The 21,611-nt window shown below is 49.1% G+C and overlaps 1 protein-coding gene across 2 annotated transcripts in view; it reads left to right on the top strand.

The window, feature by feature from the left end:
• The first annotated feature begins 4,344 nt into the window (after positions 1–4,344).
• WNT9A (Wnt family member 9A) overlaps positions 4,345–21,611 on the top strand; it is an 82,762-nt gene continuing 65,495 nt past the window's right edge. For both annotated transcript variants that reach the window (XR_013831829.1, XM_079947002.1), the window contains exon 1: positions 4,345–4,528. Coding sequence is in view for 1 of the 2 variants with exons in the window: in XM_079947002.1 (XP_079803128.1) it covers positions 4,419–4,528 (110 nt within the window). In the remaining variant the exon portion in view is untranslated. The remainder of the gene's footprint in view (positions 4,529–21,611) is intronic.

Here is a 21,611-nt window from a genome sequence, read left to right as displayed (position 1 = left end):
GGTCGGCGGTTTGAATCCTGCAACGGGGTGAGCTCCCGTTGCTCGGTCCCTGCTCCTGCCAACCTAGCAGTTCAAAAGCACGTCAAAGTGCAAGTAGATAAATAGGTACCACTCCGGCAGGAAGGTAAACAGCGTTTCCATGCGCTGCTCTGGTTCGCCAGAAGCGGCTTAGTCATGCTGGCCATATGACCCGGAAGCTGTACGCCGGCTCCCTCGGCCAGTAAAGCAAGAAGAGCACCTCAACCCCAGAGTCGGTCACGACTAGACCTAATGGTAAGGGGTCCCTTTACCTTTACCATGGAGCAAGCTCCAGTCACGTAGTGCAGAATCCAAAGCTATTATTGTGAATAGGAAGTAACGCAGGGCCTGTGGAAGAACAGGGCGAGAGGAGACCAATCAGCAATACAAGAATCTGCTGGATCTTCTGTCATGGCCTCTCGGTAGATGCCAACATTTGGGAACTGGCCTTCTTTGGTGAGAGAAGAGGGAGGCAGAGAGGCATAGCCAGGCATGCAGAGCCTCATGAGATACCATGACCAACCCTTTTTTTTAAATAAATATTTTTTATTAGGGATTTCGTCATAACAAGTTATCAAAAATACTTCAACCACATTTCCCCCCTCCCCTCTTGCCCCCCTAAAAAGCAATGGGAGCTCACCCCGTTGTGGGGATTCGAACCGCCGACCTTCTGATCGGCAGGTCCTAGGCTCTGTGGTTTAACCCACAGTCCCACCCGCGTCTCATATGTATGTCCCATATGTATGTATGTATGTATGTATGTATGTATAAATGAATGAATGAATAAGTATCTTGTGGTCTCCAGCTACTGCTATTCAGAAGCAAGCAGCCTCAGACTGTGGAGGAAAAGCATAGCCATCGTGGCTAGCAACCATGAATGAAACATGCTGCAAATGAAGCCACTTAATGAATAAACCGGGTCCAAACTCTGCAAATGGTATCACACCAGGCTGCAGGTGGGGAGATTCCATTTCTTTCTTTTTTAAAAATTATGTTCATTAAAGGATTTTCTTGGTTTACATGCACTGTCTCGGGAGATTCCATTTCTGAACAGTTCCTTGCATTACCTCCCACCCCACAAAAACAAACCTCCCTGAAATAAGAACTCTAGCACAGCAAGAAACAGAACTGTCCTCTTATTGGTGCAGCAATAAAACCGCGAGCACATTTACAAAGCTAAGCAGAGTCTGGTCTGGTTACAAATTGGATGGGGGAGCATGTGGTGAGATTCCTGTATTGCAGGGGTTGGACTAGATGACCCTCGGGGTCCCTTCAAACTCTTCAATTCTTTCTATGATTCTATGAACTTTAAACTTTCAAGGAACTTTCCCGCTTCCTTCTTCTCTAGATATGGGGGAGCATTCAATATTTCTACCCCTTCATTCGGTTAGGTGCCCTTGCAGAGCAGGCCTAATCTAATCATCACCTACAGCAGTTTTTCTGCTGGCAGGTGAAGCGGTTTTTTGGAACTGGCCACTTTTAATGAGGGTCATTCTGTTTCTGTTGAGATTGTCTGCATACTTTTGTTTTTAATTACAGGTTTTTTTCTATGTTTTCAGCTGTTCTTATTTTATCTACGAGCTGCCTTGAGATTGCCTTTCCCCCCAACAGCCGCTGCCACACAAGATTTATGCAATATTTAATTGCTATTATTCTTAATTGTTAATCACCTTCCACATGCACGTCTCCAGGCAATGTAAAGGGTTCAAATCTTCTGCACTTGATCATGCAGCTCACCGGGTGATCTTAGGCCAGTCACTGGCTCTCAGCCAATAGCCTGCCTCACACAGGTATTAAATTGGGGCGGGGAAAGGAAAAGCATGTATACCACTTTGAGCTCCTTGGAGAAAAAAGGTGAGATATAAATGCCAAAAAAAGAACGACCTATAATAAAAACAGCAAAGAAAATACAATATATTATTATTATTATTATTATTAATTGCATTTATATATCATCCTATACCAGGAGGTCTCAGTGCTTGATTAAACCCCTCCCCAAAAATATACCTCTAAGGGGGTTACATAACATGATGCAGTGTAGTGGCTTCCTGAAGCTTGGCCCTCCAGATGTTTTGAGATTACAATTCCCATCATCCCTGACCACTGGTCCTGCTAGCAAGGGATTCGTGGGAGTTGTAGGCCAAAAACAGCTGGAGGGCCAAGGCTGAGGAAGCCTGGCTTAGAGTGTGGAACTAGGATATGACAGAACCACTTCAAGCTCCTTGGAGGAAATATATATATACACACACACATACATACAGTGGTACCTCTGGTTGGGATGCGGGTGGCGCTGTGGGTTAAACCACAGAGCCTAGGACTTGCTGATCAGAAGGTCGGCGGTTCGAATCCCCGCGACGGGGTGAGCTCCCATTGCTCAGTCCCAGCTCCTCCCAACCTAGCAGTTCGAAAGCACGTCAAAGGGCAAGTAGATAAATAGGTACCGCTCCAGCGGGAAGGTAAATGGTGTTTAGTCATGCTGGCCACATGACCTGGAAGCTGTATGCCGGCTTTCTCAGCCAATAAAGCGAGATGAGCGCCACAACCCCAGAGTCTGTCACGACTGGACCTAATGGTCGGGGGTCCCTTACCTCTGGTTACGTCCACTTCATGTTATGCCCTTTCAGGTTACGTCCCATGGCGACCCGGAAGTACCAGAAAAGGTTACTTCTGGGTTTCGCCGCTCGCGCATGCACGCAAAATAATGTCACGCGCATGCACAGAAGCGGTGAATCGCGTGGTGCGCAGACACGCCGCTGCGGATTGCACTCTTTTCATGTTGCGAACGGGCCTCCGGAACGGAGCCCGTTCGCAAGCAGAGGTACCACTGTATACCTTCAGCAAAATAAATAAATAGATGCTGTAAGTAAATAAGCAAATTTGTCATTTTTAAAAAATGGCAGGCTTTTAAAAACGGCATATTAAAAGCATCAAGATATAGACAAAATCAACTGCTGTTGTTTTTTTTTAAAAAAAACCTCCAAATGCTTGGAAACATAGAACTGCAGAATTGGAAGGGACCTCTTAGGGTCATCCAGTCCAACCCCCTGCAATCCACTAATCAGTGCTGGAGAATCCCTGGCAGGTGGCCCCCCGACCTCTGCTGGAAAACCTCCAACAAAGGAAAGTCCATCACCTTGCCAGGTAAGTCCATCACCTTGCCAGGTAAGTTACCATCAGAAAGTTCTTCCTGATGCGTAAGGGGAAGGGGGTTGGGGAGAAAGGGGAGTTTTGTTGTTGTTGTTGTTTAGTCGTTTAGTCGTCCGACTCTTCGTGACCCCATGGACCAGAGAACGCCAGGCACTCCTGTCCTCCACTGCCCCCCGCAGCTTGGTCAGACTCATGCTGGTAATCTCGAAAACACTATCCAACCATCTCGTCCTCTGTCGCCCCCTTCTCCTTGTGCCCTCCATCTTTCCCAACATCAGGGTCTTCTCCAGGGAGTCTTCTCTTCTCATGCGGTGGCCAAAGTACTGGAGCCTCAGCTTCAGGATCTGTCCTTCCAGTGAGCACTCAGGGCTGATTTCCTTCAGAATGGAGAGGTTTGATCTTCTTGCAGTCCATGGGACTCTCAAGAGTCTCCTCCAGCACCAGAATTCAAAAGCATCAATTCTTCGGCGATCAGCCTTCTTTATGGTCCAGCTCTCACTTCCATACATCACTACTGGGAAAACCATAGCTTTAACTATACGGACCTTTGTTGGCAAGGTGATGTCTCTACTTCTCAAGATGCTGTCTAGGCCTGTCATTGCCCTTCTCCCAAGAAGCAGGCGTCTTTTAATTTCGTGGCTGCTGTCACCAGATGACACAACCTTGATGGCAGAAAGTGAGGAGGAATTAAAGAACCTTTTATTGAGGGTGAAAGAGGAGAGTGCAAAATATGGTCTGAAGCTCAACATCAAAAAAACGAAGATCATGGCTACTGGTCCCATCACCTCCTGGCAAATAGAAGGGGAAGAAATGGAGGCAGTGAGAGATTTTGCTTTCTTGGGGAGTTTTTAGCAGGCTGCGAAGCCAGCAGGGCAACAGGCGGGGAGTTCCAGAGAGCAGTTGCTGCTGCCCTGGCCCAAGATCGCCTTTCCCCTTCCCCGGATCCACCTCTCCGTCCTCAGCTCAGGACCCGAAGCTTGCCTCTGCGCCTCGCTCTCGCCGAGCGCAGCGCTGCCTCCTTTGCGCCGGTCTCCGGGGGTGGGGGTGGGAGGGAGGCGGAGCGGAGGGGGCGGGACTCCCCTCCTGGCCCCGCCCCCGACCTGCGCCTCCCAGCTCGGGACCCCGCCCCCGGCTCGCAGCTGGGCTCGGGCAGCCGCCGGCCTCCCTATAAAGCGGCCGCCTCCAGCCGCCCGGCTGCTGATCCGGCTCCGCGGGGGAAGGAACGAAATGGTCAGCCCGAGCGCCGCAGCAAAATGCTGGATGGACACCGCCTGCTCCGCTGGCTCTTCTTCTCCTCCGCCTCCTGCGCGCTCCTAGTGCTGCTGCTCGCCGGCGCCCCGGGACCGTCCCTTGCCTACTTCGGGTAAGTCGCCGGCCGACGCGGCTGCCTCACCTCGGGGGCTGCTTTTGACCTGACCACCCCCCTAATCTCCTCTCCAGAGGTAACGCGGCGGGGTCGGACTCTGCGCCGGCGATCGCGTGGCGCAGCGGACGCTTTGCTGGCGAGGAAGCGAGCCGCCGCTGGCTGCTCCGGGATCGCTTGCCTTTGGATCGCGTTGCGCTTCACCCGCGCGCAAGCGACGCTGCGCTTCGTGGGAAGTAAAGCGCCGCTGGGTATTCGGGGGTCGGTAGGAGCAAGGGGAGCGGGATCTGGTTGCGGTGGCTGGGGCTGCAGCGCTGTGCGCGCTTCCTCGCGAGTAAAGCGCCCTCGACCTGGGAGGGGCCTGCTTCAGAGCAAACCCGCCGTCCGGTTTTTATTCGTTCGTAAAATGCTTCCCTGGAAACGGGGCTTGTCTTTTGCAAGTTCACCTTCGTGCCTTCCTCTGCCCTCACTACAACCTGCTAGCAGCCTTTCCCCTCGCAGCCCGTGGCGTGCGCCCATCACCGTACCGTCGAGCCTGCCCCTTCCTCCTCCTCTCTCCAACATGCTGCTTGCAAACCCTGAGGTTTTGCAACTTTTGCATTTAAGCCAAAGCCTCGACGCCCTGCCCTATTCTCTCTCCCTTCCATTTTCATATAGGGCGCCCGCTGTGCCCCCTCCCCACCCCCACCCCTGCGTGACTTGGCAGCAATCCGGCTGCCTCTGTCTCCCTTAGGTGTGCCCCATAATCCCGCTTCACCTTCCAGCAGAGAGCGGCAGGTTGCTCGCTCGCTCGCTCCGGCGGCGTCCCTGCCCGCTGGACGACCCGCGAGCGCTTCTCTCCGGCGCGTAAAACGCACCGCTCCAAAATACTGCATAAGAAAATCTCGTGCAGGCTGCTTAACCCAGCCTCTATGCAGTCTGTATTTTCCCCTTACTAAAATCCCTTTTCAGTATTTCCCCCCACCTCTCTCCACCCGAAGCCGACCACATCTCCTGGCAAAGTTTTTGCAGACCCCCCCCCCCTGCCCTGTAGGAATGTTTAGGGATGAGGGGTGCACTTTGCACGAATCTCTTACCTGAACTACCTGTTTTCACTCTCCCTTCTCCGCATTATAGGTTGTTCAGGATGTTCTGCAGCATCCAGGGCTGTTTGCTATGTAGACCAATCCTCCCCTCCTTTATTATCCCCCTCCCCAAATTATTTGGGGTCAGGTGCATCCCACAAGTGGCAAACGATTCCTTGTTCCAGGCAGTCACCCTTCTAAGAATCTGATTGCACTGAATTGGAAGGGAGGGAAAGGAAGTGGGAGAGGAGTAATTTGGGGGTGCCACTTTCCCCGCAGAACCAAGTGACTCTCTTGGGGTGTGTGTGTGTGTGTGTGTGTGTGTGTGAAACACAAATGCACAATTTTTGTCTCCCCTCCCCTCCTTGCAAACTACCTGTGTAGCCCCTTCTGACGCTCTTTCCAAAGACACATAGACTCTTCTTAAATGTGTGTTAGGAAATGTCCAAAGATTGTATTGTGTGTTCCTCACCCTGCAATGAAAATCTTTGGTAGATTGCATAAGAACAATACTCTGTTCCTGGGCTACCGGTGTCAAAGTGGTGGGTTTTTTTGGGAGAAGTGGCAAAGCTTAAGGGGGCCTGGGTCTTTGCTTCTACTTTGGCACTCTAGCAATGACCCCTCCCTTCCTCTGCTTGGGTGGGTGACTCATGAGCCTTGTCTTGGGCAAAGATGATGGCGATGTCAACCTGTTTAAACTCTGTGGATTCGCTTTAAGTTGGCATTAGGCTGGTCTTGAGGAATTGGCCTGAGTCTCAATGCTGCTGGTGGCGAGTTGGCCTTTCTGCTCAAGGCATGCCTCCTGGCTTGCTTGAACTGCAACCCCTTTCCATGTTAACTTCATGTCTGAAGTTCCAGGCTGTCAGCTGGGAACAGTTTGTTGAGCTCTCTTTCCCCTCTCCGCTTTGCACTTTGGAAGAATATCCATTGCTTGGCTTGCCTTGAATTTCCCTGGAAGCTGAGCAGGCTTGGAAGAGTGAGGTGAGAGGGTTTTTTTCTTTTTCTTTTTTGCTATAAAACATTGTGCTGATCTGGACGCCCTCTATTTATTTTTCTTTTCCGTGGCGTTTAGTGGTGGGCAACAGCCTGGGTTCTGCAAGCTGACATCGGTTTTAAATGTTTGTGGTCACTCTTCCTTTCTGTGTCTTGTGAGTTTTTTGCTGGCTGTGCAATTTACAGGTGACTCTGTTAGGAAACGGCAAGATACATTTTATTTATGGGATGGATCATGCTGGTTGTTCCTTATAGCAGTAGAATGGAGTGGCTTGTGGAGCTGTGCTACCTTTTGAGGCTGAATTGGCTCCCTGTAGAACAAACCTAGAAGGCAACAGTCTACTTTGCCAGATGCATGCTCCTCCAGCAACCCTACAGGCCAATCAAGGATATAGCCTTCTAATTCCATACCTACCTGCAGTGGCTTACAAGAACAGGCTCCTGTAAGAAAATCCAAAGTATTTCTTTTACTTGTTGCTCACCTGGAGTTCATAGGTGGGAGGCATTTTGCATGAGAATGGTAGGTAGCTCCACTAAGGAGATGGTGGAACTTAACCACTTAGTCTGTGAGCTCTTACATTGGAAGCCAGCTGTGAGAGTGAGCTTTAGTCACCAGGGGTGTACATTGATGCTGCAGAGATGGTGTGTGAGATTTCTGCAGTAAGGGGGTATCAGGGCTCCTGTGAATGCGTTTGTCGAGATGCAATTGCAGGGTCTGGAATGGGCATTTCTGGTGCCCTGGTGTGTGTGTGTGTGTGTGTGGCTCCTTCTCTCTCCCACCCTGCCCCAGCTATAGTGATTACTGCTGCCATGTGTTTCTAAGCTCTGGCATTTGGTGGGCAGGCAATCAAAGAGAACAGCGAGAATAAGCTGTTTCTTTACTTCTTCCTGTATTTCATAAGACTCTGTGTCTGGGAAAGTGCCTCCCCCCCTTTTTTTAAAAAAACCTCACCGGCCTGTCTTGGAAGTATGTCCCCCACCCTTCTGAGCTGGTATGTCTGAGTCCCTCCCCATCCTCCCTCCTCTGTGTGCCTGCTCTGATTTCTGCAGCTTCCTTTCTGGAAATGCAAAATGGGTGGGGAGCTGTCATAGGTCGAAAGGCTGTTCTTCTGATCTCAGATCCTTCCCACCGGAGAGGAAAAAAGGAGCAAAACGATTGCGTGCTGGGTGTCCTGTTGTGGCGGCTGCTGCTGCTCTCTCCTTCGACTCCCCCATCCGCCAAAGACTTGCTACATCTTCCCCTGTTTTAATGAAGTTTGAACGAGAAGCACAATCTGCTCCTGTTTGATCAAAAGCATCCCTGTGGCTCTGTGTTTTGCTGCCCCTACTAATTAAGCCTGATGACAATTGGAGCAATTGGATGCAGTTGTAAAAAGTTGACCTTCCTTACCACTTGTTAAAACCACTCTAGTTTGAGGGGGGTGGGGAGCAGATGGTTTTAAGTGCAGTTCAGGCTCCTGCCAGCAGAGGGGTCCATTAATCCATGAATTAAGTTTTTAAAAAAACCCACCACCCCCAACTAGTTAAGACTCGCAGGTGTATCCTGTTCTCTAAGAAAATAAAATATTTTCATGGGAAAGTTTCTTTTTGCACTCTCCCTCCCTCCCCTCGTCTTGTTCATTTCTATTTATTTTGTTTCTCTCTGGGAGAATCCATTCTCTGTAGGCTGGGATCGGAGGCAAGTAGCCAGCCTTTAACCCCCCCCCCCAACCCACAAGCACCATAGCAAGATGAGGTTTCTGCTTTACTGCAGAAAGAATTAAATAAAATGCAAGGAGATTGCTTTAACCTGCTTCCCTCTGTAACTTCCACCTCTTCAACCTGCTGAGGTCCTCTCCTTGAAGCATGGCCATCGCTTGTCTCCTCTTAAACCTCGGTTCTTAATGGATGTTTTGGACAAGTATCATACCTGGAAAAGAAGCACTCCTAAGTGTTTGTGCGTGCAGGCACATAACAATCATGCACAGATCTCTTTCTGCACGGACAAGAGGAGTCTGGGTGCCACATATGGTGGAATAGGTAAACAGGCTTATCATACGATTGCAGAGCTTGGATGCTTTAGCTGAGATTCCCGCATTGCAGAAAGTTGGACAAGATGACCCTTGCAGTTCCACGAAGGAACACCAAGGGTCATCCAGTCCAACCCCCTGCAGTGCAGGAATTGGTGCATGGGTGCAGAGCACAGCACTTGCCCACAGAATCCTTTCTACACGCAAGACTGTTGAAAAGGCCACTTAATTCATGTGTGCGATGCCTTTAACAGGGGAAGCCAGGGCATTGCAGAGATTCCTGCAGCGTGGCTGATGTGCATGGGTGCATTGCAACCCCACAGGGAAAGAGCGTCACTTAATACGCCAGGCATGGGCATTAATGGGTGTTCAGGGCATGCCTTTAGAGAGAGACTGTTCTGCAGAAATGTTAATGCCGATTAAGGTGTCCACTGTAGGCAGAAGGCTTGCCTTGCCCAGTGTTTATAACACAGTTGATGAGGGAGGCTGATGGTTTCATGTCCTGCTTGTGGGGTTCCCAAATACCTCTGGTTGTTAGGCAGAAGCAGGATATTGGACTAAGTCCATCCTTCCCCAGCCTGGTGCCCTCTGGAAGTCTTGGAGTATATCACCCATTGGCCCCAGCCAGCACCAGGCTGTGGATGGATGGACCCAATGAACTATTAGTGTGGTCTAGCTGGGCTCTGATATTGTCCTCATGACCTGTGGCTGGAGCAGAAACCTTTGGGGTCCTGATCACCTTGCGACCAAGCCTTCTTCTCTTTGCTTTGCCTCCTGCTGGGTTTTGTTCTTGGTCACAACATGGTGAGACAGAATGTCAGGCGAGAATGTTGTGAGCTGGCTTGGATATTGCAGCAGCATCAACTGTGCAAGGTGCATTATGGGGCAGGGTAGGAAAAAGAACTGCCCAGGCAGTGAGGTAGGTGTCTAAGAATGGAGGGGTGGGAGATGTGGTGATATTGCCATGGGATGAATGTGAGCAAATGCTATTGCAATGCATCCTGCATCTGGTTGGCCACTGTGAGAACAGGGTGATGGACTAGATGGGCCATCGGCCACCAGACTCTTCTTATGTTCTTCAAGCCTGGTTTTGCCGTGGGATGAAGGCTATGGAGTTAAGGCAGAGGCTTCTTGCTGGAATGAGGTTGAACCTTTGGAATAAAAGGCCGAGGCAGTTCTAGGCTGCTGGGATGGCATGGCAGAGCTGGCAGAGAGTACTGAAGGCAGGAGGTTTTTGGGTGATGGAGCTAGAACTGGGGAAGCCTTTGGCATGATGACTGTGTAGGATTCCTTGGGCAGAGCAGGTCCTCATCACAATTTGGAGCAAGTTACATCGGCGGCTATGGCAAAGTGTGTTTTTTAATATGGACGTTGCCTCTTGGAAGATGCTTTGTAAAGAAACGAGCAAGCTGCGAGGATGCTTGCAGTTTCCACCAAATCTGTTCTGGCTACAGCTGCTTGGAACACAGTGCTTGGAAGTGTCCCTTGGAACCTGGTGGTAATTGTGTAGGGGACAGTCTGGCCAAACATCTGTAACTGTTGCCTCTTACGACTTTCCCAGTGTAAGCAGCTGAGGAAATCACCCTTTGTCAATTAACTTGCAAATATTTGACTGTATTGTATGAGCTTCAGTATCAACAGGACTCAACAGTGTGGTGTAGTGGTTAAGAGCGATAGACTCGTAATCTGGGGAACCGGGTTCGCGTCTCCACTCCTCCACCTGCAGCTGCTGGGTGACCCTGGGCTAGTCACACTTCTCTGAAGTCTCTCGGCCCCACTCACCTCACAGAGTGTTTGCTGTGGGGGAGGAAGGGAAAGGAGAATGTTAGCCGCTTTGAGACTCCTTCGAGTAGTGATAAAGCGGGATATCAAATCCAAACTCTTCAACAGTCCCAGCTGGTTAGGAAGATGGTTTCTGGATTAACGCAGGCAAGGTCACTGGGGTCCCCAGTGTTGTCAGCAGTTCATCTCTACCTACCTGATCATGGTAGAAAAGGAGGATGGCTATCATCACTGTGTCTTATGCATCTCATTTCCAGAGGCAACTGGTGCCAGATAGAAAGGGAATTCTGGGCTAGGACAAACCTCACTCTGATGTAGAAGGCATCTGTTCCAGAGTACACGACAATCTGGTGCCGTTTCTGAAGCTGGATGATACTATTTACTGCTGATAGGCGAGCAGCAGACCACAGTTTCTGGCTGGGATATAGTTTTGCAAGAACACCTGTAGATGTTTCAGTTGACTGCTGACGTTCCAGGAGGTGCAATGGTGGAGCATATCCATGTGCCAGGAGTCATAGGGTTGTATTTGACAGCATTCGAATCCAAAGCACTCCTGCATGGCTAACATAGGTTTATTAATTTCAGTGGGTTTATTCTGAGTAAAACTCACTTGGCCACAATCCACAAAATCCTGACAGAAGGGGAACTTGTTCTTTGTACTATGGTCCAGATGCAGGAAATGTGAAGCTTTCTGGAGCATGTTCCAAAATCTGTTTTCCATGCATTTCCCTTTGCCATTTATTACATATTTATATCCCGGCCTTTTCTTACATGGATCTCAAGGCAGCTTGAAGTAGGGCCATAGCTGAATGGTAGAACATCTGTTTTGCATGCAAAAGGACCCAGTTTCAGTCCCTGGAATCTCTAAGGAGGGCTGGGGAGAAGACCCCAGTGTGAAACCTGAGAAGAACCTCTCCTAGCTGGTGTAGACACAGGAGGTGGATCCTGTGTTCCTTCCAGGCTGGTTCAACAATGGCTTCCATCACTCTGGACCACTGCCCTTGCCGGCAAAGGCTAATGGGTGTACAAGGAAGAGTGGGGGGCTCTGGTGGAAACAATGCTGAGCCCATTGGACTGAGTTTGTAGAAGTCAGCTTCCTAGGAGATCTGTACCGCCGAACGTCCCCAGTTCCCCTTTGGCAGTGGCAGTCAGCAGCCCGGAGCCAGCCTGGTAGCAGATTTGCCCGGGGACAGATTTGCAAATCCAGGGACTGTCTCCGGGAACCAGGGACATCTGATAACCCTACCTTGGTATGATCAACAGCAAAATATTGGACACAGCGGAAAGGAAATGCTTGGGGAAGCTGTGCTGGTTACTTGGGAGAAACCAATCAGTTCTGTTTCAACCATCTGGTTGGCCACTGTGTGAACAGGATGTGCTGGACTAGATGGGTCCATCAGGTTCTTCTTATCTTAAGAGCTTGCCCCAGAATCTCCTGATAAAGCTTAAAGCTAGTGGAATAGGGCACCTTCCTCAGTACTGTGCAATGTGTGTGTGGTTTCGACGGCCATAATGCAGGAGCACCTGCCTCAGTCTTTGGCTTGGCCTGCAGCAGCAGCAGCAGCTGTTGCAACGTGCTTAATACTCTTTTCAAGTGAGTCTTGTTGGCATGTCAGCTTTCCTTAAGCCTCTGTCTGCCTGTATAGGTTGCGCCAGCTGAATCGTCCTACTTTAGACTGTGCTGTCTGGAGACCCTGCTAGCGAAACCCTAGGCTACTCATAGGGCAGTCATGGGCAGAAGGTAGATCAGGATCTGCTGGTAGATCTTCAGGGGATCTCTCTCCTCTCATGTTAGTTAGACGGTGAAACGGACAAAGATAACCAGGAGTGGACTTCTGTGTGAAAGGACTGTGTTCGGTTCTGCTGCTGAAAACAAATTTCCATACAAAGTGCTATGACTGCAGAGAGCCAAGTTTGACCTGATGCAGAAGTATTGTGCTTCAAACTTTTGATATCTCTCTTTCTCCCCTCCACCCTTTAACTGAAAGCAGGTAGTTTGGATTGGTGTTGTGGTGCTTGGAGATGTGGCGTGTGTCTGTTAATAAAAAAAACCCCTCAGAAGTGCCACAAAGATCTTCTGCTGGTAGCTAGAAAGAGCAGGGCTGTCTCGGTGGTTGTTGCTGTTTAGTTGTTTAGTTGTGTCCGCCTCTTCGTGACCCCCTGGACTAGAGCACGCCAGGCCCTCCTGTCTTCCACTGCCTCCCGCAGTTTGGTCAAACTCATGTTGGCAGCTTTGAGAACACTGTCCAACCATCTCGTCCTCTGTCGCCCCCTTCTCCTTGTGCCCTCCATCTTTCCCAACATCAGGGTCTTCTCCAGGGAGTCTTCTCTTCTCATGAGGTGGCCAAAGTCTTGGAGTCTCAGCTTCAGGATCTGTCCTTCCAGTGAGCACTCAGGGCTGATTTCCTTCAGAATGGAGAGGTTTGATCTTCTTGCAGTCCATGGGACTCTCAAGAGTCTCCTCCAGCACCATAATTCAAAAGCATCCATTCTTCGGCGATCAGCCTTCTTTATGGTCCAGCTCTCACTTCCATACATTACCACTGGGAAAACCATAGCTTTAACTATACGGACCTTTGTCGGCAAGGTGATGTCTCTGCTTTTTGTGTGTGTGTCTCTTTGGTGGGCCCCCACTTTGTTTAATGCAAGCCTAGTAGTATCTACTCTGACTGACAGCAGCTCGGCATTCCAGGATCTTGGGTAGGGAAGTGTGGTCCCTCCTGCCCCTCTTGTCACTTTCTGCCTGGTTCTTTTTCAATGAGAGATGCCAGGGACTGAACCCTCTGCATGCAAAACACCTGCTCTAAGAGATGGGTTAAAGGAAGAGGAGGCAACCCATGTAGCAGAGGTTGATAGAAGAAAAACCCAGTCCTGGTTCTTGGTAGATTGTAGTAGGAGGGGAGATATCTCAGGTGTGGTGGACTTAACCTGTCTCAGGGCAGGTAATGTGATCTGCTTGGGTGCAGCCCCGTGGTAAAATCATTCCGGATCCTACAGTGCCACTGGTATGTATTCTTTGCAGATGCTTCCTCCTTCCATCTTTGGCAGCTACCAAGAAAAGGAATTCTTTGTGAAAGTAGCACAACTCCATTCTTAGCAGAGGAAGCTGACTTGCCACATCAGATTACAGTGGTACCTTGGGTTACAGACTCCGCTAACCCAGAAATAGTACCTCGGGTTAAGAACTTTGCTTCAGGATGAGAACAGAAATTGTGCTCTGGCGACAGCAGGAGGCCCCATTAGCTAAAGTGGTGCTTCAGGTTAAGAACAGTATCAGGTTAAGAACGGACCTCCAGAACAAATTAAGTACTTAACCCGAGGTACCACTGTATTGTCGGCACTGACCATCACCAGCTCTCCAGGGTTTTGGGCAGGGATTTCCTCATTCTCAGCCCTACCCGGAGATTGAACCAGGTGCTCTTCTGCTTAGTCACACTGCTCTTCTCCAGACTAGCATCACAGAAAGCTGCCTTATACAAAGGCAGACTTTTGGCCCATCTTGCACTGACTGGCAGGGGCTCGTCAGGCAGGGGACATTCCCAGACATTCCTGGAGATGCCATTGGGTATAGGATCTCTGCAAAGCAGGTGTTTTCCCGCTGAGCTTTAAAGCCCTTATTAACCATGAGATTAAATGAGAGGTGCTTCTGTTTGTTGGGGCTACATCTCTACTTGCCCAGAATTCCTTAGATAAGAGGAGCAGTAGTGGACCAGTTGGGAACTTGAGCAGGCCAGGGATGTAGTTTGGTGGAAGGGTATCTGCTTCTTAAAGTTTAACATTCCTCTTCTCCTGAGCTTTTTGGCTAATTAAACAATCTATGTGTGGGTGGGTGGTGGGCATTGTTTTAGTCTGTTATTATGTTATGTATTTCGGTGTTTTTATATTGTAAACCACCAAGTGATCCTCGGATGGAGGGTGGTATAGAAAATAAATAATGGTCAAAATAATCATAGTAACATGTGTGTAAGCAGGGCCTGCATTCTGGACAAGGGAAGACCCTGGCTTGAGAAAGAGGTGTAGCTCAGTGGTAGAGAATCTGCCCGAGTCCAGAAGGTTCCAGGTTCGATCCCCGTCATCTCCAGGTAAAGATCCCGCCTGAAATCCTGAAGAGCCATGGCCAGGGAGTGTAGGCAATGATAGATCGATAGCCTGGCATGGTAAATGGCAGCTCTAATAGATTTAACACGTCACAAGCAAAGCAATCTGTCTGTGTGTATATATACGCCCTGGAGATCTCTGCTGTTTTAAGGCAAACCTCCCTGCCTGTTTCACAGCATCCTGATAAACGAGACTCCTTCTTAGTAGCAGCTATTAATGTTGCTCTTGTGCATCCAGGGCACCAGCAGCCGCGTTAAACAGATGTCACTTGGGTGAAGCGGCCTGCTTGAGCCACCGCTGCTCTATTTCATGGTCTGCCGAAGCAATTGAGACAGCTGGGGCTAATCTCCAGCAACCCCAAACTTTTTTCCCCCTCTCTCTTTTATTTCGAGCAAAGAATTTTTGGCCTTTCCAAATGTGTGGCCTATCCAAGAATTGGAGCAGCGGGACAAATCTTTCATGGTTGCCTGTTAATGAGATGGTGTCAGCCCGAAGCTATGCTGCTTGTCTGGCAACTCGGCTGTGTTGGCAATTGGGTGAGAAGGAGGCTGCGTCAGGTGGTCCTCTTTTTTTCCTTTCCTGGGGTAGGTTGGTGGGCCTGGATAGGGTCTTCACTAGGTGATGTGCCCACTGGGATTTTCAAGGTTCTTAGCTGTAAACAGTTGTGTGTTTTTAAAGGAGAGTGATTATGTAGGGTTAGGTATATTGTGGCATATCGGAATGAGCGGAACTTGTCAATTCCATTTTTTGGTTTTTTCCAGTGTGAAAGATTGGTATGCTCTATTTCCCCATCAGATTGTCATTTATTATTAAAGAAAAATCCTGTGCATTTATTTAGACACATTTGTAAATGCCGTCTTGTCCTCAAACTTGGGCAGCAAAACGCTGGCCTTGTAGGGCTGCTCCACTTAGTGGGCCTGGATGGTGCTGTGTCTGGCCTGTGTTTAGCTATATTGCACACACACACACCCTTCCTCTGACCTGGATGGGGAGGGTGTGGTATGTTGTGTGTTAGATGAAGAGACATCATGTTTTGACACCAATTCATTGTTGTTGTTTAGTCGTGTCCGATTCTTTGTGACCCTATGGACCAGAGCACGCCAGGCACTCCTGTCTTCCACTGCCTCCCGCAGTTTGGTCAAACTCATGCTGGTAGCTTCCAGAACACTGTCCCACCATCTCGTCCTCTGTCATCCCCTTCTCCTTGTGCCCTCCATCTTCCCCAACATCAGGGTCTTTTCCAGGGAGTCTTCTCTTCTCATGAGGTGGCCAAAGTCTTGGAGCCTCAGCTTCAGGATCTGTCCTTCCAGTGAGCACTCAGGGCTGATTTCCTTCAGAATGGAGAGGTCTGATCTTCTGGCAGTCCATGGGACTCTCAAGAGTCTCCTCCAGCACCAGAATTGACACCAATGCATAGACCTAGCTTTAAGCATGTGAGGTCTACGCAACCTGCAATTCTGCCATAGCTGGAAGAGGATATGAGAACTTGCTTTCATTTTCGGAAGGAGTGCTGCTGTGAATGCCTTGACTTGCATTCTTTCTCCCCTCGCCCCCTGGTATTGGTAGTTGCTCCAAAGGTGTTCAACGAATGCAAGCTGAAATAGCTTCTCCATCTAAATAGAAGCACGGAATTTTGCATCGGCGAGTCGGTCCTCCTGGTGGTTTAGCCAGCTCTTGGCAAGATGCTTGAACCACAGTATCCGTAATACTCAGCAATTTGCCCGATTGTTATGCTTGGCTGGGTGTGTGGATTTCCTTTGTGAGCTTAGAGCTACTATCTTTATTAGCAAAATTCGGCTCTTTAAAGAGTCCCCAACCCCATGCTCATTCAAGTCTGGAGGACGGTGTGATTCAGTGGATAGTGGGACTGGGGGAGCTTTTCATCTGCCTCTGCCCTGCGTGCAAAAAGGGGAGGAATCCCACATTTTGGCACAAGCATCTTCCCGGTTTCTAAATGCCGAAAATGTAGCTGAGCTTTATTAGATACTCTAGTTTGGGTTGGTCCCTAACCGTAAGTGCCTCTTAATTCTAAAGCCTTGGAAATGGGTTGCCCTGCCCATAAGCAGCAGAAGCCCCCAAAGTTCTGCAGCTGCCTCCACTTTTACTACAGCTGCCTCCACCCAGCATGATGTCATGCCGTGACATCAGCACGGTTTTTTTTGGAATCTAGTGGGGCTCCTCCAGTTGCTGACATAACCCTTCCATGTCCATGGCAAAGCCATGATGGGTGGTGCAATGGTCATAATGCATGCAGGAAAAACTGGGGCAGAATGGCCTGTGTCGAGATTTGGGTTGTGTCTACAATGCTTTAGATCAGGGAAATGTTTTCAGCCCATGGTCCATGTTGTTTGTTTACTGATTAATTAAATTCATACACCACCACCCTTCACCTGAAGATCACAGGGCGGATAACATAAAACTGCAAAAGGGAAGCACAAAATAGTCGTTGTTGTTATTGTTGTTTAGTCATTTAGTCGTGTCCGACTCTTTGTGACCCCCTGGACCAGAGCACGCCAGGCACTCCTGTCTTCCACTGCCTCCCGCAGTTTGGTCAAACTCATGCTGGTAGCTTCGAGAACACTGTCCAGCCATCTCGTCTTCTGTTGTCCCCTTCTCCTTGTGCCCTCCATCTTTCCCAACATCGGGGTCTTTTCCAGGGAGTCTTCTCTTCTCATGAGGTGGCCGAAGTATTGGAGCCTCAGCTTCAGGATATGTCCTTCCAGTGAGCACTCAGGGCTGATTTCCTTAGGAATGGAGAGGTTTGATCTTCTGGCAGTCCATGGGACTCTCAAGAGTCTCCTCCAGCACCATAATTCCAAAGCATCCATTCTTCGGCGATCAGCCTTCTTTATGGTCCAGCTCTCACTTCCATACATCACTACTGGGAAAACCATAGCTATACCTCGGGTTAAAGTTGCTTCAGGTTGAGCGTTTTCAGGTTGTGCTCCACGACGACCCAGAAGTAACGGAACGCGTTACTTCTGGGTTTCGCTTCTCACGCATGCGCAGACGCTCAAAATGATGTCACGCGCCTGTGCAGAAGCGGTGAATCGTGACACGCAGATGCGGGTTGTGTTCTCTTCAGGATGCGAACGGGACACTGGAACGGATCCCGTTCGCATCCAGAGGTACCACTGTACAGTGGAACCCCAGTTTCTGGACATCTCGGCTGCCGAACGTTTTGGAAGCCGAACGCCGAAAACCCGGAAGTAAATGCTTCCATTTTTGTATGCGCCTCAGAAGTCGAATGGCTTCCGAAGTGTGTTTCTCCTTTTTCTCAATGAGATTTGCCGACCGCCCATTGCGCCTCAGTTGCTGAGGGTTTCAGAAGTTGAACGGTCTTCTGGAACAGATTACGTTCAACAACCGAGGTACCACTGTACGTAATTAAATAAAAAGCGAACATCCCTCCCCCCTTTCATAGACACTCTGGCAGTGGGTGGGGCTCACAAGCAACAAGGCTGCAGTTGTTTGGGGAAGGATTGTGATGATGGAGGGTGGGGGGGGGCGGCATACCAGCAATGAGACGAAGTTGTGGCTGTGCAAAGAGGCAGACAGCAAGGCCAATGATTAACTTAGCCTTGTAGATGCGGCAGTGGCAGCAATGAAACTGAAGGGGTAGAGGGGAAATATGCAGACCTCCATCGTACCCCCTTAACAGGAAACCATTTCTGTTTAATCATTACTGGGCACGTGCTTTATCTCTTATTTGGACATTTCCTGTGAGCAGGTAATTTAATTGGCATTCAAGGCAGGAGGCTGAGTGTTCAGAGTGGGGAGGGGAGAGGAAGTTAACTGCAATGCATACATTTGCGGGGGGGGGGGGAGTTTCTGTGTGTATTTTGTCATAGGAACATAATAAGCTGCCATATACTGGATCCCTGTACATTGGGCACTGACTGGCAGCAGTTGCAAAGAAACAGAAGAAGCTGCCTTATACAGAGTCAGGCCACTGGGCCATCTAGTTTAGTAGTGTTTGCACTGCCTGGCAGTGACTGTCCAAGGGTTTCAGACAAGAGCCTGTCTGGAGATTGAACCCTTCAGAGGTCTTCTGTAATTCTGGTAGTTGTTTTTCTCTTTGACATCTGGTGGGAGGGTGTTCCACAGGGTGGGTGCCACTACCGAGGAAACCAATTCAGTTTGTGTTTAAAGCTGAATATATCAAATTCACCCTTTCCAAAACCACCTGAGAACCAAAACATAGCCATCCTTCAAAAGTTGCATGTCAAGGAGTGGAGGGGGAGCCGGAAGTTGCAGGTCTTTCAGCAGAGCAGATACAGAAGCCTTGTAGTACCATGACTCTTCATCTGCTGTAGCCTGGTGGAATAGCAGCTGTGGATGATGCTTAAAAGAGCAGCCTGATGGAGTTGGTCTTCAGCAGAGCCGATGGAGAGGGAGCCTCTCCTATATAAGCTGCTGGAAGGACCACTCTGCTTCCAATTCTCCTCAGCTTGATGTCTGGGTCTTAAGTTGCAGCCCAGATGTCCACTTCACCTGTACACATGAGCGAGGAAACCATGTGGATAAAGAAATACCGTATTTTTTGCTCTATAAGACTCACTTTTTCCCTCCTAAAAAGTAAGGGGAAATGTGTGTGCGTCTTATGGAGCGAATGCAGGCTGCGCAGCTATCCCAGAAGCCAGAACAGCAAGAGGGATCGCTGCTTTCGCTGCGCAGCGATCCCTCTTGTTGTTCTGGCTTCTGAGATTCAGAATATTTTTTTTCTTGTTTTCCTCCTCTAAAAACTACGTGTGTCTTATGGTCTGGTGCGTCTTATAGAGCAAAAAATACGGTATATGGCTGCTCCATCGTGTCAAGTTTGGCCTAGCAATGGGCTGGGTTGTTACAGCCATGCATAGCGCCACCTGAACTGCTGTACTTTGAATAAGCTTCAGGAAATGACACAAAGCATGCAAGCATTCGGTGACATTATGGGGTGACATAGCAACCAAGCTCTGGCAGATAGCGCAGATGAGGCTATTGAGGGTCTTCCTTTTAGGGGATGAATGACCCATCTGCAGTTTGTCTGTGGAATAGGATAACAAGCAAGCCCTGTTGTTGGTTTTAAATCTTGTCTGTTCTCCAGTGAACTTTTCTTTTCCCCTGTTTGCAGAAGCACAGTTTTAACTGATGGGAAGAAACACTGGACTCAACAGGCTGGCAAATGCCAAGGTTTTCTGGTCTCCGGATGGAAAAAGCAGACCAAAATCTCTTTATGGCGCTTGTTCCAAGGAGTTGAAATAACTTCATGTCTTGCATGTTGCATGTGGTTCTCAGCTTCTGTTTCTGATATTAAATCGCTCATTTTCCAGCAAGAGTTGAGGGTGGGGTAACTTCATGGCTCTGGTTTTTTAAAAAAATAAAAATAAAGAAAAACTTGGAGTGTGAAAGCATTTTAAAGTCTGAGTTACTCCCTCTGGCTTCAAATTTGGCAGCCGTCTGCAATATTAAGAGTACGCAATAGGTCCTCCACCATGTCGGTTCATGAACTTAAAGCAGATACGCTGCTGAGTTCTGAAGCAAAGCTGGGAAACTCACTATCTGAAAAATATAGTCGCTGGAATTTCCTGATCTTTAAAAACATGGAGTGCACATGCACACAGAAAGCTTGATGTCAATTCAATATCGAGTAAGTTTGATCTTAAAAATGCACACACCCTGTGATATTCCTTCTCCTGCAAAAGGTTTGCAACCCATGCGGAAGGCCTGGAATTCAATCTACAGCATTCCCAGGGAAGCCTGGAAGAAATGCCTTTATTGAGACACTTAGTAGTTGCTCTTAAGGCACGGGTGAATCTACCAACTGCAGCTTCTCTTTTTTTCAGTTATCCCCATCAGTTTGCTTCAAACCCCCCACCCCCCAAAAAAAAATCCACATGAAGATTCACCAGCATTTCTGTGTCAGTTGTCCTAAAATACCCATCTTTGCAAAGTAATTTCCCTTCGAAGCTACTGGATTATATTCTTGCTGTGGCAGTTGTGACACCTTGTAGTAGTAGTAGTAGTAGTAATAATAATAATAATAATAATAATAATAATAATAATAATTTATTATTTATACTCCACCCATGTGGCTGGGTTTCCCTAGCCACTCTGGGTGGCTTCCAACAAAACACTAAAATACAATAATCTATAGGGACGCAGGTGGCGCTGTGGGTTAAAGCCTCAGCGCCTAGGACTTGCCGATCGAAAGGTCGGCGGTTCGAATCCCTGCGGCGGGGTGCGCTCCCGCTGCTCAGTCCCAGTGCCTGCCAACCTAGCAGTTCGAAAGCACCTCCGGGTGCAAGTAGATAAATAGGGACCGCTTACCAGCGGGAAGGTAAACGGCGTTTCCGTGTGCGGCTCTGGCTCGCCAGATGCAGCTTTGTCACGCTGGCCACGTGACCCGGAAGTGTCTCCGGACAGCGCTGGCCCCTGGCCTCTTAAGTGAGATGGGCGCACAACCCCAGAGTCTGTCAAGACTGGCCCGTACGGGCAGGGGTACCTTTACCTTTACTTTTTATTAAACATTAAAAGCTTCCCTAAACAGTGCTGCCTTCAGATGTCTTCTAAAGGTTTGGTAGTTATTTTGCTCTTTGACATCTGATGGGAGGACGTTCCACAGGGTGGGTGCCATGACCGAGAAAGCCCTCTGCCTGGTTCCCTGTAACTTGGCTTCTCGTAGCGAGGGAACCGCCAGAAGGCCCTTGGCACTGGACCTCAGTGTCCGGGCAGAACGATGGGGGTGGAGACGCTCCTTCAGGTCTACTGGACCGAGGCCGTTTAGGGCTTTAAAGGTCAGCACCAACATTTTGAACTGTGCTTGGAAACGTGCTTGTGCATCTATTGTCTTTGGCTCCCAGTACAGGTCTCCCATTGCAGTTTGTTGCTTGAGTCTTCAGGGATGAACATGCTGTAAAATTCAGTGATTGCGACTGATGCAGCTGAGAAGCCAAGTGAAGGTAGACAGGGCTTGAGCATGGAGGGCCGTTAGAATAGTCTTGGGTTGCCCAGGATATGGAAGGCAAAAGGAGTTAACTCCATGGACTGTGTCATTAACTATTGCCTCTAATTGGCCTGATCTGCGGTGGATTTGAACAGGACGTAATAGAGAGTGTAGGGCTGCTATTAAACCTTGGTCATTAGAGCCTTATTTAC

This window comes from Podarcis cretensis (assembly GCF_951804945.1).
Source record: "Podarcis cretensis genome assembly, chromosome: 12".
NCBI classification, from domain to species: Eukaryota; Metazoa; Chordata; class Lepidosauria; order Squamata; family Lacertidae; genus Podarcis; species Podarcis cretensis.
Note: the sequence above shows the minus strand (reverse complement) of the source record. Positions and strands in the feature narration are given on the sequence as shown.